The sequence below is a fragment of the Eumetopias jubatus genome, unplaced genomic scaffold (assembly GCF_037043125.1).
Source record: "Eumetopias jubatus isolate StellerSeaLion01/CBP00866 unplaced genomic scaffold, mEumJub1_p1.0 scaffold_17, whole genome shotgun sequence".
NCBI lineage: Eukaryota > Metazoa > Chordata > Mammalia > Carnivora > Otariidae > Eumetopias > Eumetopias jubatus.
The window spans coordinates 58852687-58872430 of record NW_028274823.1 but is presented as its reverse complement, the minus strand read 5'-3'; the positions used below and the strand labels follow the sequence as shown (position 1 = coordinate 58872430).

The window sequence follows — 19744 nt, the reverse complement described above, 5'->3', positions numbered from 1 at the left end:
GACAGCCAGAGAGGGAACACAAGCAAGGGGAACAGAGTGGGAGAAGCAGGCTTCCCGCAGAGCGGGGATCCTGATGCAGGGCTCGATCCCAGGACCCTGGGATCATGACCTGAGCCGAAGGCAGATGCTTAACGACTGAGCCACCCAGGCGCCCCTAGATTATTCCCTTTTTATATGGGGATTCCGGAAGATCCAGAAACTATGCTGCTGTCACTATTTTCCAGAATCCCAGGTTTATATAATGTTAACATAGGTATTTTTTTTCTCTTTAGAAGTTAGTTTCTTGTGCTGGGAAACTCAAAAGAGAAAAGTAGGAGCCATAGAAGCTGCTGTCTTCTTTACTAAATTTGAACTTTCTTCCCAGCCCTTATGGTTGGCATAATCACCATAAGGAGTCATGGGAATTTTGCCCTTTTTCTTTACATGGTGTGCATTTGATACATACATACATATTGTACATGGAGGTTTAACCATTACTTAAAATTTCAAATATGTAGGAAGAAGAAAGAAAACGTCAAGAGGAAATGGAACGCCAGCGTCGGGAAAGAAGATATATTTTGCCCGATGAACCAGCCATCATTGTACATCCAAACTGGGCTGCAAAAAGTGGAAAGTTTGATTGTAGCATTATGTCTTTGAGTGTACTTTTAGACTACAGATTAGAGGATAATAAAGAACATTCATTTGAGGTAATATTTTAATTTTGAATTGGGATCTAAATAAGGTATACACATTTTGATTGGTTAATATATTGCTTAAATCTCTTTGATGGCCCTTTTCATGGATTCTGTTTTTTTGTTTTTGTTTTTTTCTTTCAATTTATTTGGGGGGGGTGTTGAACACCAGCTGATTTTTCCTACAAGATTCACTTCTGGTGATTGCATTCCTGTAATATCATTTATATGTTCCTCTGGCCTCTGTATTTCCTGTAAATTGATAGTTGGATCTAAAGTCTTAATCAGGTTCTGATTTAATTACTATTTTTAAAAAAATACTGAAGTAGTGGTATGTTTTTTATCAGAATATCAGGAGACACATAATACATAATGTCTAATTACCCCTTGGGAATGAGGTAATGCTATATTGTTTACTCTAGAATTAAAATAGCATTCAGTGGGATTTAAAATTATACTTGTGATTGACTGAAGTGTAAGATAAAAGATGTTTATTTTTCAACATGAATCTATTTCTTACCATTATTATAGAGCAGATTTACAACATAGTTTATTTTTCAAAATAATTGAAGATTTTTATCCCTAAAGAAGTGATTGCTTCATTCTTACCAACACATTTCACATTTTTGTTTGTATGTTTTGTTTTATAAATTATGTTGGAAAGATCCATCAGACTTACTTGACCCAAAAGGTCATTGTCCACAAGATGAAAATGAAATACTTAGACTAGAGACATTTACAAACAAATATAGAGGCTTACTGAGGCAATTATAATACACGATGTGCATGCTTATTGGTCCTGATAAAAGACAGGTTACAAATATTAAAATATTTACAATGTTTAGTACATTAATAATTCCAGTAAGCCTGTTTTTTTAAATATTATATACTACATGATTTTATTACCAGTTACTTAATATAACTCTTAATAGTGCCTACCATCTCGTAGTAATTTGAATAAAAAATGAAAAAAATTAGTGTTTGGTATTACTGCTTATATAGTATATACCATGCATCTGACTGATGCTGTAGGAGGATCTCAAACTAACACTACTCCAGTGGAAACAAAGCAATTTGTGAAACAGCCATTTGCTAGCAAAATGATCCCTTACCTAAAAAAGAAAAAGAAGAAGATAGCAGGAGAGGAAGAATGAAGGGGAGTAAGTCAGAGGGGGAGACGAACCAGGAGAGATGATGGACTCTGAAAAACAAACTGAGGGTTCTAGAGGGGAGGAGGGTAGGGGGATGGGTTAGCCTGGTGATGGGTATTAAAGAGGGCACATTCTGCATGGAGCACTGGGTGTTATGAACAAACAATGAATCATGGAACACTACACCAAAACAAATGATGTAATATATGGTGATTAACATAACAATAAAAAATTAAAAAAAAATGATCCCTTACCTTTTACCTCCCCACCTAATATATCTCCTGGGTTAATTTCCTTTTAATCTATTTAGAATGCAAATGTCATTTTGGTACATGAATTTTTTTTTTTAAGATTTATTTATTTTAGGGAGAGAGAGAGCATGAGCGGGAGGGGCAGAGAGAGAGAGGGAGAGAAAATCTAAAGCAGACTGTGCTGAGCACAGAGTCCAGCGCAGAGCTTGATCTCATGACCCTGAGATAATGACCTAAGCCAAAATCCAGAGTCGAACGCTTAACTGACTCAGCCACCCAGGCTCCCCTTGGTACATGAATTTTTATTTTATTTTATTTATTTATTTATTTATTTTTTTTTTTTTAAGATTTTATTTATTTGAGAGAGAATGAGAGATAGAGAACACGAGAGGGAAGAGGGTCAGAGGGAGAAGCAGACTCCCCGCCGAGCAGGGAGCCCAATGTGGGACTCGATCCCGGGACTCCAGGATCATGACCTGAGCCGAAGGCAGTCGCTTAACCAACTGAGCCACCCAGGCGCCCATTATTTTATTTATTTGACAGACACAGCGAGAGAGGGAACACAAGCAGGGGGAATGGGAGAGGGAGAAGCAGGCTCCCTGCCAAGTAGGGAGCCCGATGCAGGGCTTGAACCTAGGACCATGACCTGAGCTGAAAGCAGACATTTAACAACTGAGCCACCCAGGCGCCCCGAATTTTTAAAAAATATTCTGTAATTAAGAAAAGCCATTTATCATAAAATTATAAATCTTTGGTTGATTTAATATTAATGCTATATTTGTCTCAGTGCTTTTACATGAAAAGATTTAAAAATTAATTCTGTTCTTCTAGGTGGTGCCTGGCTGCCTCCGTGGAAGAGTATGAAACTCTTGATCTCGGGGTTTTAGGTTCAAGCCCCACATTTGGTGTGGAAATTACTTAATAAGTAAACTTAAAAAAAAAATTCTGGGGACGCCTGGGTCCCTCGGTTAAGCGTCTGCCTTCGGCTCAGGTCATGATCCCAGGGTCCTGGGATCTCCCTGCTCAGTGGGGAGTCTGCTTCTCCCTCTGCCTGCTGCTTCCCCTGCTTGTGCACTCTCTCTCGCAAATAAATAATTCTTTAAAAAAAATTAATTCTGCTCTTCTAGTTACTGTTCTGGGCTTCTTGTAATTTAACCCATTTAACTTACTGCTTTTTATCTCTAGGTAATGAAAAAAAGAAGACTCTTAGGAAAAGATAATGCCTCTTGTATTTATGCAAATGGAAATCTTATTTAGTTTCACTAATGGTTAAGAGGGGAGTTTTCAATATCTCTCTTTTTTTAAGAGAGAGGTTCAGAGAAAATCTTAAGCAGGCTCTCTATGCCTAGTGCAGAGTCCAACTCTTGGGGTTCGATCTCACAACCCTGAGATCATGACCTGAGGCGAAATCAGGAGTCAGATACTTAACTGACTGAGCCACTCAGGCACTGTGAGTTTTCAATATCTGGATGGCCATTTTACTGATAATAAATTTCTGTTTTAAAATGTGTAAAGACTGGGCATGAGTTAAAGAAAAATAGATTATAAATTCAGTTTTAATTTTAATATATTATATTATCCTTTATGATCAGGTAAATAGTCTGATTAAAGTGTTTTATCAAACATACTGAAGTCCTTGCCAGAGTTTATACATTTTAGAGTTGTGTTCAACCATTTCAAGTTCTGGACCCTTTTAATCTGTTGGAAACCGTTAGCCTTAGAATTTTTTTTTTAGAATGTTATTCATTTTTTAAATTTTTTAAATATTTTAATTATTTGAGAGAGAGTGTGAGTGGAAGGAAGGACAGAGGGAGAGGGAAAATCTCAAGCACTGAGTGCAGAGCGCGATACAGGGCTTGAGATCATAACCTGAGCTGAAATTGAGTCAGACACTTAACCAACTTAGCCACCCAGGTGCCCCAAGATTTTATTTTTAAGTAATATCTACACCTGATGTGGGGCTCAAACTCACAACCCTGAGATCAAGAGTCACGTGCTCTAGTGACTGAGCCAGCCAGGCACCCCATACTTAGAAATATTTATGTAGAAAATTTAGTGTATAATTTTAGGTTCAAGAGTATGTCATTATCCATGGATATTTGCATAGTAATAATACTATCCATGGATATTTGCATAGTAATAACGCATGCTCCCTACTCACAATTCTGAGTTGGTATACCCTGCCTGAAATGCTTTTCTAGATACCTATCTGGCCCCATTCACTTGTCACCAGGTCACTTCTGATGTCACCTAATCAGAGAGATCTTCTCTGACTACACTGTACTTTCTTGTTACTTTGTGTGTTTATCCTGCCTTTTTTTTTTTTTTTTTCTTAAAATTTGTTGTTCAAGGGGCGCCTGGGTGGCTCAGTTGGTTAAGCGACTGCCTTCGGCTCAGGTCATGATCCTGGAGTCCCGGGATCAAGTCTCACATCGGGCTCCCTGCTCAGCAGGGAGTCTGCTGCTCCCTCTGACCCTCTTCTCTTCCCTCTCGTGCTCTCTATCTCTCATTCTCTCTCTCTCATATAAATAAATAAAAATCTTAAAAAAAAATTTGTTGTTCTGGTTATCCTTTACTTTTCCCCATTAGATTATTAGCAAATTAGAGTTAGGATTTTTATCTGCTTCCTTCACTTCTGTATCCCTAATGCCTAGAATAGTCCATGGTACATAGTAGGTATTTCAGAAAAACTTGTTGAGTAAATTAAAAAATACATTTATCATGAAGATTAATTGCTGTGTAAAATAGAAATCCTTTTTTCCTACTCATTTTCAAACTCCAAATTTCATTTCAAAATTTGTCAAATTTTGTATTTTTTAAAAATTGGGCCAAAAGTATATTAAACGTAGTGTTTATATCTTCAGGAGAGTTTTTTTTCTTATTATTCATTTGAGACACAGAGATAAAGCATGAGTAGGGGGAGAAGGAGAGGGAGGGGGAGAAGCCGACTCCCTGCTCAGCAGGGAGCCCGATGAGGAGCTCGATCCCAGGACCCTGGGATCATGACCTGAGCCGAAGGCAGATGCTTAACCGACTGAGCCACCCAGGCACCCCCAGGAGAGTTTTTGAGTCTTTTGAAGATCCTCAACATAATTGACATCAATTATTGTAACTCTTTTGTTAGTGCATATTAATTGTTAGATGTGGCAAATCATTATTTGATAAATTATTCTGGATTTATTCAGTATTTCTTTCAAGTTGACTGGGTTACTGTTCGTATCTTTGTTATAGGTTTCACTGTTTGCAGAACTTTTCAATGAAATGCTTCAAAGAGATTTTGGTGTCAGAATATACAAATCATTACTATCTCTTCCTGAGAAAGAGGACAAAAAAGAAAAGGAAAAGAAAAGCAAAAAAGATGAAAGAAAAGATAAAAAAGAAGACAGAGATGAAGAAACTGATGAGCCAAAACCCAAACGGAGAAAATCAGGCGATGATAAGGATAAAAAAGAAGATAGAGATGAAAGGAAGGTCTGTAATTATTTCCATTACCAGCAACCTATTTAGAAATTTTCCTTTCGTTTTCTAGAGTATAACAAATGATGAATTTATCAGAAGAGCAAAATGTAAAGGCTGAACTAAAAGATTAGAAATGTAAGTCTTTGAATTAAGCCTGTATAGACATCTAGAACTAGTGTCTGGTAATTTTTTTTTTTTTTTAAGGTATGCAGCATGACGGTATATTTACATATATTGTGAATGGTAGTTTAATTTTAAAGTGTATTAAGAAAATTTTATAACTTGATTCTGTTACAAGTAAATAATGAATTTAATGTTTCTTTGTTTTAGTCATTTAACATTTGGTCAGAAATCTTGCTTAATTTAAGGCATTTTAAATTATAGAAAGAAGATAAAAGAAAAGAGGATTCTAAAGATGATGATGAAACTGAAGAAGATAATAATCAGGATGAATATGATCCAATGGAAGCAGAAGAAGCTGAGGATGAAGAAGATGGTATGATTCAAATGTACTTATTTCTCATTAGGATGAAAAATACATTTTTTTTAAAAAGATTTTATTTATTTATTTACTTGACAGACACAGCGAGAGAGGGAATACAAGCAGGGGCAGTGGGAGAGGGAGCAGCCTTCCCGTCAATCAGGGAGCCTGATGTGGGGCTCGATCTCAGGAGCCTGGGATCATGACCTGAGCCAAAGGCAGATGCTTAATAACTGGGCCACCCAGGCGCCCTGAAAAATACATTTTTTGTTTGATGACTTTGTATAATAGCAATCTATAATTTTAAAATTTTTTCTTTTTCAGAATAGAAATGGTTAAAATATTCTTTAGTAAAAATCTATATTGTTTTATTAATAGATGAGAGGATATTTTTTAAGGTAGAACTTAACATTTTATTTAGATCTTCATTAAACTGTTGGAATTGAGAACCAGACATATATAATAAACCTCCAAAAATAGACCCTGAAAGGCACTTTCTGCTTAAGGCAAGTGGTCGTAGGACAAGCATGTAAACAAGCTAGCTTCTCTGTACCACATCCACTACGTCAGGCTTGCTCCATGGCCCCTGCATCACCTCTGCTCTCCCTTCTGTTAACACCAGCCATACCCCCCTATGTCTAACCCAAGGGTTTTTTGTAGGACAACTTGGATTACCTGGGAATGCTGGAAACATGTTGTTAAAGGAATCATGCTATTGAGAGGAAAAAAATTTTTTTAAGCTGCCTTCTGAGGTGATGGATTCTGTGTACTTAACGCCGTACTCCAGAATACAATAAATAAGCAATTAGAAAGTGTTCAAATATGAAGGGATTTTGTCCCCGCCACCCAAAGTCCTGCTCTCTAAAGGAAGCCGGTTTCTCTGTAGCAGCACCAGCTGTTCAGAAAGCTCATTGGACCTGGTTTTGAAAGTAAAACCATTAAAAACCCCTGGGAGGAATTATTTTGCAGTGTGGAGTACTCTTTCTTTTTTCTTTTCTTTCCTTTTCTTTCTTTCTTTCTTTCTTTTCTTTCTTTCTTTCTTTTCTTTTCTTCTTTTCTTTCTTTTCTTTCTTTCTTGTTTTAAGATTTTATTTATTTATTCATGAGAGACAGACAGAGGGAGAAGCAGGCTCCCAAGGAGCAGGGAGCCCGATGCAGGACGCGATCCCGGGACCCTGGGATCATGACCTGAGCCAAAGGCAGACGCTTAACCATCTGAGCCACCCAGGTGCCCTTGGTCTTTCTTATAAAGAAAGAAAGTTAATCTGGTACCAAAGTGTGCAACCTACAGACCGTTAGGTTCTGCCTTCTGACATCTGTGTATGATAGATGAGAGGATTTTTTTTTTTTAAGATTTTATTTATTTATTTGAGAGAGAGAGAAGAGAGATAGAGAACACAAGAGGGAAGAGGGTCAGAGAGAGAGAGAAGCAGACTCCCTGCTGAGCAGGGAGCTCGATGTGGGACTCGATCCGGGGACTCCAGGATCATGACCTGAGCTGAAGGCTGTCGCTTAACCAACTGAGCCACCCAGGTGCCCAGATGAGAGGATTTTTTAAAGACATGCTTTTTTTTTTTAAAGTAACTCCTACTTCCAACATGGGGATCAAACTCATGACCCTGAGATCAATAGCTGCATGCTCTACTAACTGAACCAGCCAGGCACCCCAAGATATGTTTATTTTTGATTATCATACGTTCTGTATGTAATTAATACTTACTCAACTTAAGGAATATATTTCCCTGAACATGTTAATTTAGCTATGTCATAAAGGTATAACAGTCTCTGTTGTTCCATAGTTTTCTAAGGAAGAACATACTGTGTATAGTCTTTTGCATGTTTGACAGTCTCCATAATTTAAAAACAATACTAAAATTAGTTTGCTGAAGAAGAATTTATTTGGAACACTACATCAAAAACTAATGAACATAATTTTAAAAAATATATATTCTAGGGGCGCCTGGCTGGCTCAGTTGGTGGAGTGTGCAACTTTTTTTTTTAAGATTTTATTTATTTATTGGACAGAGAGAGGGAACACAAGCACGGGGAGTGTGAGAGGAAGAAGCAGGCTGCCCCAGAGTGTGCAACTCTTGAACTTGGGTCCTGAATTCGAGCCCCACATGGGGTGTAGAGATTAAATTAAAAAAATAAAAAGACTGGGGCGCCTGCGTGGCTCAGTTAAGTGTCTGCCTTTGGCTCAGGTCATGATCCCAGAGTCCTGGGATCACCCCAGGGTAGGGCTCCCTGCTCGGCGGGGAGTTTGCTTCTCCCTCTTCCACCCCACGCCCCTGGCTCGTGCTTTCTCTCAAATAAATAAAATCTTTACAAAAAAAATTAAAAATAAAGACTAATGATAATAAACACCTGTTTATCACCCAAGTTAATAAAAGACACTTACCAATGGGAATGATATTCAAAATACTTAAGGACACCTGGCTGGCTCAGTTTGTAGAGCATGCAGGTCTTAATTCAGGGTCAGGAGTTCAAACCCCACACTGGGCACAGAGGTTACTTAAAAACAACGACAACAATAAACGTCCTGATGAGTTATAGATGTCAGCTGTAAAGTATCTCTGAAGTACCACTGAGTACTTGTCAATCTCCATATAGATTTGAGACTTTAAAAATCTTTTTTTTTAGGGCGCGTGGGTGGCTTAGTCGGTTAAACATCTGCCTTTGGCTCAGGTCATGATCCCAGGGTCCTGGGACGGAGTCCCACATCGGGCTCCCTGATCAGCCTTTACCCCACTAGTTTGATGGCAGTTTCATCCTTCAGGTTGCTCACGCTAACATCTAGGAATCATCCTAAACTCATTTATTTTTGCCATAGTCCCATTTCCAATCTATCTGGAAGTCTTATTGCCTCTATTTTAAAAACATACTCAGAAACAGACCATATTTCACCAGCTCCACTAATCTAACCTTAATCCAAGCCATGTTGTCTCCTGCCTACTTTATTTTAAAAACCTCTTATCTAGGGGCGGCTCAGTCAGTTGAGCATCTGCCTTCGGCTTGAGTAATGATCCCAGGGTCTTGGGATCAAGCCCCTCATCAGGTTCCCTGCTCATCAGGGAATCTGCTTTTCCCTCTTACTCTGCCCCTGTCTTGTGCTCCATGTCTCTCTCTCTCTCTCTCTCTCTCTCTCTCTCTCTCTCTCTCTCTCTCTCTCTCTCTCTCTCAAATAAATAAAATCTTTTAAAAAAATAAAAGATTAAAAAAAAATAACCTTCTATCTGGTTTCCTTGCTTAACTCCCTTCTCCTCTAAAGTCTCTTCTCAACACAATTGCCAGAACAACCTTTGTAAAATTTAAGTCATTTCATTTATTTGTTTGATTTCTTTCATTTGTTTTCAGATTCCTTCAGTGGCTCACCATTTCACTCTGTAAAAAGCCAGTGTTTACAATGACCTCTAAGACTCTACAAAATCAAGCCTCTAATTTCATTTCTTATCTCTCTTTTCTACTTGCTCTTTGCACCCAAAGCATCCTGACTTTGTTGAACCCATTATGTGTGCCCCTGTATTCGGACCTTTGCTTTGACAGTTCCTTCTGTGTGCAAACTACCAGAGATCCACCTTTCACATTTGCAGTCTTTGTTCAACTGTCACTTTCTCAATGAAGCCTGCTCTGCACCCACCCCTATTTAAAATTGCAGTCTTCCCCACCGGTACACATTCCTGATCCCTCCTTATTTTACTTTACTTAGAGAACTTATAACCTATTCTACTATACTGTTTACTTATTTTACTTATTGTCTGTCTTCCCACTTGAATACATATAAGCTCTTAATAAGGAAAAGAGGGGTTTGGGGGCACCTAGCTGGCTCAGTCAGTAGAGCATGCGACTCTGGATCTTGGGGTAGTAAGTTTGAGCCCCACGTTGGGTGTAGAAATTACTTTAAAATCTTAAAAAAATTTTTTTTAAATAAAATCTTAGAGTTTTTGTCTCCTCTTTGCTGATATATATTCCAAGTTCCTGGAACAGTCTAAATATCCAAGTGTCATAAACTGCAAAACCAAACAGGGTGATAGGAGTATAGGTCTTTTTTGGTTTCCCTGGTATTTTCAGTTGCTGCTTGCTTATGTTATCACAGTTTCTCCCCCTACATACTTTGTAGTTCATAATCCTTTCAAGTTACTTAAAGACCACTCTTTTTCCAGGAGAAAAGTAGAATAGTGATTTTTTTAAAAAATGAAAATACAGTGCCATTTAATGTCTAAAGTAGTGTTGAATTTTCTTAGTAATCGGGAGCATGTAACAATAATAAGTCTATTTTTACCAATCAATTTGATGATTTTTGTTTTTTAAGATTTTATTTATTTGACAGGGACACAGCGAGAGAGGGAACACAAGCAGGGGGAGTGCGAAAGGGAGAAGCAGGCTTCCTGCTCTGTGGGGCTCGATCCCAGGCCCCTCGGATCATGACCTGAGCTGAAGGCAGGCGCTTAACGACTGAACCACCCAGGGCCCCCCCCTTTTTATTTTAAGATTTATGTATTTAAACAAAAAAAAAAATACGTATTTATTTGAGAGAGTGGGGGGAGGGGCAGGGGGAGAGAGAGCCTTAAGCAGGCTCCTGTAAGTGCGGGCACTAAGAACGGAGCTTGATCCCACGACCCTTAGATCACTACCTGAGTGAAACCAAGAGTCAGATGCTCAACTGACTGCAACACCCAGGCCCCCCTTGGTGAAAAGATTTTAATAAAAGGTAACGTCAGTTTAACAAACAAGGGTAAGGAGAAGAGTTCTTTTATCACTTTTGCAGTCAGTTTAAATTGTTGCACTTTTTCTGGACATAAATTTGGCAATGTCAGTCAACTGTGATCCTTTAAAATATCAACACAGGTGTTCATTCCATAATTGTCTATGAAACAAAAAATCAGAATTAGTCTTAATGTTTTGTTTTAAGATTTATTTATTGGGGTGCCTGGGTGGCTCAGTCGTTAAGCGTCTGCCTTCGGCTCAGGTCATGATCCCAGAGTCCTGGGATTGAGCCCCGCATCCATTAGGCTCCCTGCTCGGCGGGAAGCCTTCTTCTCCCTCTCCTACTCCCCCTGCTTGTGTTCCCTCTCTCGCTGTGTCTCTCTCTGTCAAATAAATAAATAAAATCTTAAAAAAAAAAAATCTATTTATTTTAGGGAGAGAGTTGGTGGGGTGGGGGCAAAGAGGGGGAGAGAAGCAGACTCCCCACAGAGCAGGGCGCATGGCTCTGTCCCACAACCCTGAGATCACGACTGAGCCAAAATTAAGAGTTGGATGCTTAACCGACTGAGCCACTCAGGTACCCTTGTATTAATGTTTAATAATAGAGAATTATTTAAATATACTTTCCTATAGATATGCAGTTAAATTCTGTGCAGCCATTGAAGAAACTGTTGGAAGATTAATGACATTGAAAAAGATGATAAAGTTTGTTTTTTTTAAAAGATTTATTTATTTGACAGAGAGAGACACAGCGAGAGAGGGAACACAAGCCAGGGGGAGGGGGAGGAGGAGAGGGAGAAGCAGGCTTCCCGCAGAGCAGGGAGCCTGATGTGGGCCTCGATCCCAGGACCCTGGGATCATGACCTGAGCTGAAGGCAGACGCTTAACGACTGAGCCACCCCGGTGCCCCATAAAGTATTTTATAGATAGCATGTTCCTTTTTTTTAACAGTTTTTTTTAATTTTTATTTTTTTTATTTATTTATTTGAGAAGAGAGAGAGCGAGAGAGCACAAGAGGGGGTAGGGTCAGAGGGAGAAGCAGACTCCCCGCCGAGCAGGGAGCCCGATGCGGGACTCGATCCCGGGACTCCAGGATCATGACCTGAGCCGAAGGCAGTCTCTTAACCAACTGAGCCACCCGGGCGCCCGATAACATGTTCCTTTAAATGTGTTTCATATGGGTAGTAGTATATGTGGGGGGAAATAAAGGGACACGATTGCTGCTACAATCTTAGTATATTTTTGTGTGATGGGATTTATTTATTTGTAAAAAATCTATGTTCCAAGGGAGACAAAGTTTTGAAATTAATAGCTTTCAAGTTAAATACTCAAATAAGGTGGATCATGTCTATAAAATGTTAATAAAGGGAAGAAATTTACCCTCATGTAATATATGGTACACTCGATAAAAATTATTCGTAATTACACTAATACTCAGAGGCTGTTGTTTTCTCTATTTTATAGTTGAGGAAACTGAGGCTCTTAGCAATAAATTAATTTATCCACAATAATAAACCTTTAATGTCCTGTAGCATATATGAGAGAAATCGGTTCCAAGGACACATTTTTTTAATAGTTTATTTACATGCCAATACATACTACAAAACTCACTACTTTTAAATGTACGCTTTAATCATTCTTTTTTTAGTTTTAAGGATTTTATTTTATTTATGTATTTGACAGAGAGAGCGAGAGAGCACAAGCAGAGGGAACAGTAGAGGGAGAGGGAGAGGGAGAAGCAGGCTCCCTGCTTGGCAGGGAGCCCGATGCGGGGCTCGATCCCAGGACCCTGAGACCATGACCCAAGCCGAAGGCAAACTGAACCATCTGAGCCACCCAGGCGTCCTCTCTTTAATCATTCTTAATAACTTTATAGATTTGTTAAACCATCACCACAATCCAGCTTTAGACCATTTGCCTATTTCCCTTTTACAAAAATGGCTTTGTTGAGATATAATTCACATACTGTATATCTCATCCATTTAGAAGTGTACAGTTTGGGGGACCTTGCTGGCTCAGTCAGAAGATCATGCAACTGTTGATCTTTGGGTGTAGTAGGTTTGAGTCCCATGTTGGGTGTAGAGATTACTTAAAATCCAAAATGAATGAATGAAATGAAATCTTAAAAAAAAAGAATGGTGGGCGCCTGGGTGGCTCAGATGGTTGGGTGTCTGCCTTTGGCTCAGGTCATGATCCCAGGGTCCTGGGATCGAGTTCCGCATCGGCCTCCCTGCTCTTTGGGAGCCTGCTTCTCCCTCTGCCTCTCTCTGTCTCTCATGAATAAATAAATGAAGTCTTTAAAAAAAAAAAAAAAAAAGAATGGTTTATCCAAGTTCCTATCTCTAAACATGGAATAGAATGTTAGTGTAAATAAATCTGAATATTAATTAGGTTTTCTTAATTTTATCTTAAGAACATCTCAGTTCCTCACATACTGTTTTATTTTGCAATAATCTATCTGCAGTTAGTTTTACTGCATTGACTAGTTTTCTTTGTAGGTTTTAGAAAATATGCCTTGCTCTGTTTTGTTTAAATTTGTGTTATAATTTCCAATTTTATATATAAAACTTATTTTTTGAACTATGTCCTTCACATTTTATGGAATTAAGTTATTTGATTTAAAGTCACATTTTTTCCTCCTAGTGCCTCTATACATTTCTTCCTTTTCTTATTTTTCATAATTTTTTATTTTCTGGGGCGCCTGAGTGGTTCAGTCAGTTACACAACCAACTCTTGATTTCAGCTCAGGTCATGATCTCAGGGTTGTGAGATGGAACCCCACGTCTGGCTCTGACTTTTGTGGGGAGTCTGCTTGAGATTCTCTCTTTCCCTCTACCTCTGTGCCTCCTCCTACCTTCTCTCTCTCTCTCTCTCTCTCTCTCTTCTCTAAGAAAAAAAATATATATTTTTTTTAAGATTTTATTTTTAAGTAACTATACCCAACGTGGGGCTCAGACCTAAAACCCCAAGATCAGGAGTCACATACTCTACTGACTGAGCCCGCTAGGCACCCCATTAAAGTCCAATCCATTTTTATTCATACAGTATTTTTTTCATTGTGTCTTTTGAAAACTGATCAGTAACAGAAAACTATTTTTGATCTCTACAGTAGTAGTAGAAAATATCTGTATTAATGAGTGTTTTGTTGCTGTTGTATTGATTTTATAGATCGGGATGAGGAAGAAATAAACAAACGAGATGATAAAAGAGATATCAACAGGTACTGCAAGGAGAGGCCCTCTAAAGATAAGGTATTTATTGAATATTCTTTATAACATAATAAGTTCCATTTCTCACATAATCCAGACTTATTAAGCATAACACTGTCATGAAGTTTATTGGTCCTTACATATCTACATATTACCACTCAGAGCAGAATTCAGCCAGTTGTTATATTTGTAGTTATGTCAGATAACCAATATGTCTTATTCCTTTCTCCCGTATACCTAAACAAGATTAGCTCATTTTAACTTGTAGCATGAGGCAAAGATCTTTTCATATTTTTAACTATTATATGGACATAGTCTCAATTTCTCACTTTTCTGGGGTAAAGATTATGTACTATTCTGCATTTTCTTTAGGAAAAAGAAAAGACTCAGATGATCACAATTAACAGGGATCTGTTAATGGCATTTGTTTATTTTGATCAAAGCCATTGTGGTTATCTTCTTGAAAAGGATTTGGAAGAAATACTTTATACTCTTGGACTACATCTTTCTCGGGCTCAGGTAATCTGTCTTATGAATGTTTAAAATGAAAAGCCATTTTAAGTAATTATCTTTTTAATCTCTGGCTTTTTGAAATATAAAAGTAAAAAGGTAATAGAGATAGTCAAGAAATATTGAAATGTGTAAAATAAAAGTTAAATGTCCCTTTAAAAGATTTTATTTATTTATTTGACAGAAAGAGAGCACAAGCGGGGGTGGCAGGGAGAGGGAGAAGCAGAAACAGACTCCCTGCTGAGCAGGGAGCCCAATGCAGGACTGGATCCCAGGATCCTGGGATCATGACCTAAGCTGAAGGCAGATGCTTAACTGACTGAGGCACCCAGGTGCTCCTACACCTTTTTTTTCCTCAATATTATTTATTTGAGAGAGAGAGTGAGCATGCACATGCAGGGGGTGGGGAGGGGCAGAGGGAGAGTGAGTCTTTTAAGCAGACTCTGCACTGAGCATGGAGTCCGACATGGGGCTAGATCTCCGGACCCTGATTTACAATCTGAGCCGAAATCAAAGATTGGACACTTAACCAATTGTGCCATACAGGTGCCCTCCCCCATTTTTAAGTAGGTTCCAAGCCCAGTGTGGGGCTTGAACTCACAACCCTGAGATTTAGTCACATACTGTACCAACTGAGTCAGCCAGTACATATACCTTAGTGTATGCTTTAGTGTTTCTATCAGTGTTACATGTTTTTTATTAACAAAAATCTTTTCAAATGATAATTTGGATTTTAGGTTTATAGAGAAGACAGTTAAAAAATGCACAAGTTGGGGCACCTGGGTGGCTCAGTCGGTTAAGCATCTGCCTTCAGCTCAGGTCATAATCCCAGGGTGCTGGGATTGAGCCCCTCATCGGGCTCCCTGCTCAGCGGGAAGCCTGGTTCTCCTCCCTCCACCCCTTCTCCCTGCTCATACTCTCTCTCTTTCAAAGAAATAAAAAAAAAAAGGTGTTTTTTTTTTAAGATTTTACTTACTTATTTGACAGAGAGAGACATAGCGACAGGCACCCCAATAAATGAAAAATCTTTAAAAAAACAAAACACAGGTGGTGGCTCAATCAGTTAAAGCGTCCAGCTCTTGATTTCGGCTCAGGTCAAAATCTTTTTAAAAACAAAAACAAGGGCACCTAGGTGGCTCAGTTGGTTAAGCGTCTGCCTTCGGCTCAGGTCATGATCCCAGGGTCCTGGGATCAAGTCCTGCATCGGGCTCTTTGCTCTGTGGGGAACCTGCTTCTCCCTCTCCTCCCCACTTGTGCTCTCTCTCTCACTATCTCTGTCTTTCTCAAATAAAATCTAAAAAAAAAAAAAAATTAAAAAAAATACAAGTGTTTGAGTGGAAGAGGATACCTGAGAACACAGATGCCATTGATGTTTATTATATGTGAAAATTAGAACACAGTTAAGGATAATCAAAAATGTATTCTCATCTTTTTGTTTACTTGCTTGTATGACAGGTAAAGAAGCTTCTTAATAAAGTAGTACTCCGTGAGTCTTGCTTTTACCGGAAATTAACAGACACCTCAAAAGATGAAGAAAACCATGAAGAGTCCGAAGCATTGCAGGAAGATATGCTAGGTTTGAATATATTATTTTGAGATTATGTTGTTTTGTAATTATTAAAGAAAAAAGTAAATAAAATATCTTTTATATCATAGGGAACCGGTTGTTACTTCCAACACCAACAGTAAAACAAGAATCAAAGGATGTGGAAGAAAATGTTGGTCTTATTGTGTACAATGGTGCAATGGTAGATGTAGGAAGCCTCTTGCAAAAATTGGAGAAGAGTGAAAAAGTAAGAGCTGAAGTAGAACAGAAGCTTCAGTTGCTAGAAGAAAAAACGGGTAAGGAACAGCATTGGGTATTTCAGTACTTTTAAAACCCTGCTGGAATGGGCGCCTGGGTGGCTCAGTTGGTTAAGCGACTGCCTTCGGCTCAGGTCATGATCCTGGAGTCCCGGGATCGAGTCCCGCATCGGGCTCCCTGCTCGGCAGGGAGTCTGCTTCTCCCTCTGACCCTCCCCCCTCTCATGTGCTCTCTCTCTCTCATTCTCTCTCTCTCAAATAAATAAAATCTTTAAAAAAAAAAACCCTGCTGGAATATGTATGTGTACACACATATATACATAGCTATGTACACATGCATATACATACTTTGTATTTTAGTCTAGGCACATTATGCAACTCCCTTTTGACCATTAAAAGCTATAAAATTGCTTAGCATTATAAGAATTTGTCTTAGATTTTCATATGCATTCATAGATTCCTTTGTTGTTCTTTTGCACTTTTTTAATCCTCCCCTAGTTCTCAGTTTTCCTTAGTTTTCCTCAGTTTTTGCTACTTTCTCTAATCCCATACAATCATCTAAAAGTGGAACCTGGGTTTAGAAGTAATACTTAGGGTAAAACTTAGTTTAAATGAAGTGAGTATATTGCCTCATGCTTTATAACTGACATTTGTGGACATTTTAAGGAATTATAACTGCTTTTTATTTTCCTTAATATTTCCTTAAATTTTTTTAAAAATTTGCTTATTTTTGAGAGAGAGAGAGAGAACATGCAAGTGGGGGAATGGGCAGGGAGAGAGGGAGAGAATCCTCAAGCAGAGTCCTGGTGATCACAGAGCCTGATGCAGGGCTCAATCTCAGGACCCTGAGGTCATGACCTGAGCCAAAATCAAGAGGTGGCCACTTAACCTACCCACTTAACCTACTGACCACCCAGGCACCCTTTCCTTACATATTTTTAACCCCATAATTAAATTGGAGATTTTAAAGGGTAAGATGGTGAATTCTGATTTTTTTTTTAACAGATGAAGATGAAAAAACCATATTAAATTTGGAGAATTCTAACAAAAGCCTCTCAGGTGAACTCAGAGAAGTTAAAAAGGACTTTAATCAGTTACAAGAAAACTTAAAGATTTCAGAAAACATGAATTTGCAGTTTGAAAACCAACTCAACAAGACAATCAGAAACTTATCTACAGTAATGGATGAAATCCACACTGTACTGAAGAAGGTTAGCAGTTTTATACTTTCATATTTTCAGTTTGTTTCAACTTTTAACCCTGGAAATTTTAATGTCATTTATGTCATTGTACAATGGTGTAATGGTAGATGTAGGACAAATTTTAATGTCATAATCTCTTAGTGGGTTTTCTCAGAGCATATAGTGGGTATTCTCTCCTTCATCAGATTAATCAAAAGCAATTTACAAAAGACTGTATTGTAGAACTTAGTTGGAATGTCAACGTGGTTTATGTATGTAGACTTCTTGAAACTTCTTGAAAACTTACAAGTTTTATTTGTATTTCTTTCAGAACTAGAGAGTGAACTGAATTTGAACTTGAGGAAAATAAAACCATTTACTTCTTTTTAAAGCCATTTATTGTTGGGCAGAGTTGAGAAATTCTTTGGCACTATCAAAATCAATTTATTAGTATTTTTTGTCACTAAAAAAATCTGTAATTCAAATCCATTATAAACTAACTAGAATAATTGAGACGTCTTCTGCATCCTCATTGAGGGGTTTTCTTCTGTAAGTTGCCCCCAGTGTCAGTTTTTTATAGATGGCAAAATGGGCCATCTCGAGTGTCTGTTTACTAATGTTTATGATTTTTAAAGTTATATTTAAGAGAATCTAATTAAATACACTTTTTCCTTGTCTGTTATGTTACAGGATAATGTCAAGAATGAAGATAAAGATCAGAAATCCAAGGAGAATGGTGCAGGTGTATGATAAAATACATGTAGTGATGAGGAATGGTGTTAAATAATGTAATATATAAAATCATGATACAAGAATGTTTGAAAGTGATGCATGTTTGATTTTAGTAGTATAAATATATGTTAGTTCAAATGATGTATAAAGTTTTATGAATGTGAAGAGTCTGCTTTTGAAAATTGCTTGTAATTCCTGGCATTCAAATTATTAAACACTCCTTGAGTGAAATAATTTTGCATTGCAAAATGTTTTAGGATGAACTTTGTTATAGTTTTAACCCCAATAAAGTTCATCAGTTTAATTGATAGTAGTATTTAATTACAAAATGTCTTTTATTAAAATACTTAGAGAATTGCAGTTTTATTTATAGAATTACCATTATTAGGTTTTTATAAAAATTTTTTAGTCTTTTAAAATTTCAGTATAAATCATAAAATAGCATGTTGCTTAATTTTTTGCAAGTTTTTTGAATCAGACTTTTTTACTTGTCTTAAAAAAAATCCCCTCTAATTATCAGTCTCTATTCATTAAAAATTCAATTCATCCAAAAGACAGTACATCAAAAACTAAGTAATAGACAATTACCGTTGTTACTATATATGTTAGACTTTACAAAAAACGAATAGTACTGATGTTAATGTTACTGCTTTCAGTTAATTGTTCTACTTTCCCAAAATAGCACCTATATTTTAATTTTGAGGTTTTTTTTTTTAAATGCAGTATATGTCAAATGTACAGTTTAGCACCAAGCCAGTAGATGTCAGTATGATGTCTTAAGTTAAGCCTTCTTTAATTAAACATAATTTTTTTATTAGTCTGTGTACTTCCTTCAGAATTTTAGTGGGTACATAAGAGTTGATTAACTGTTGAGTGAAAAGGGTAGAAAATGTGATATACTCTAAAGCAGTGGTTCTCAACAGGGGGTGAACTTGCCCCAGAGGACATTTAGCAATGTCTGGAGACACTTCTATTTGTCACAGCTGGGTGAGTGAATGCTACTGGCATCTAGTTGTTAGAGGCCAAGGATGTTGCTACCATCCTACGTTGGATAGGACAGCCCCTCAACAAGAAAGAATTACCCGGGGTAGTTGGGTGGCTCAGTCGGATAAGTGTCTGCCTTCAGCTCCAGTCATGATGCCAGGTTCCTGGGATAGAGCCTTGTGTCAGGCTCCCTACTTAGCAGGGAGTCTGCTTCTCCCTCTGCCCCTTCTCCCACTTGTGCTGTCTCTCTCAGTAAATAAATAAAGTCTTAAAAAAGGAAGAATTATCCACCCCAAAATGTCAGTAGTGTTTAGGTTGAAAAACTCTGGTCCAAAGAAATATAGGAGGCACGCAATTAGTTGGTAGGGCATGTGACCCTTGATCTTGAGGTTTTAAGTTTGAGCTCCACATTGGGTGTAGAGATTACTTAAAAATAAAATCTTGGGAGGGGGAAGAAATATACGATTAGGGGCACCTTATTAAATTATTTAAGATTTTATTTGTGAGACAGAGAGAAGCAGATTCCCCACTGAGCAGGGAGCCCAACATGGGGCTCAATCCCAGGACCCATGACTGAGCCGAAGGCAGATGCTTAACCAACTGAG

At 37.9% G+C, this 19744-nt stretch overlaps 1 protein-coding gene across 1 annotated transcript in view; it reads left to right on the top strand.

The window, feature by feature from the left end:
* The window catches only part of CCAR1 (cell division cycle and apoptosis regulator 1), a 63565-nt gene extending 45112 nt beyond the window's left edge, over window positions 1-18453 (top strand). Inside the window, exons 17-25 of the mRNA XM_028109673.2 lie at window positions 498-689; window positions 5308-5547; window positions 5920-6031; window positions 13889-13971; window positions 14302-14448; window positions 15895-16015; window positions 16096-16281; window positions 17248-17453; window positions 18114-18453. Coding sequence (XP_027965474.1) covers window positions 498-689; window positions 5308-5547; window positions 5920-6031; window positions 13889-13971; window positions 14302-14448; window positions 15895-16015; window positions 16096-16281; window positions 17248-17453; window positions 18114-18173 — 1347 coding nt within the window. The 3' untranslated portion in view covers window positions 18174-18453. The remainder of the gene's footprint in view (window positions 1-497; window positions 690-5307; window positions 5548-5919; window positions 6032-13888; window positions 13972-14301; window positions 14449-15894; window positions 16016-16095; window positions 16282-17247; window positions 17454-18113) is intronic.
* Window positions 18454-19744: the final 1291 nt, after the last annotated feature.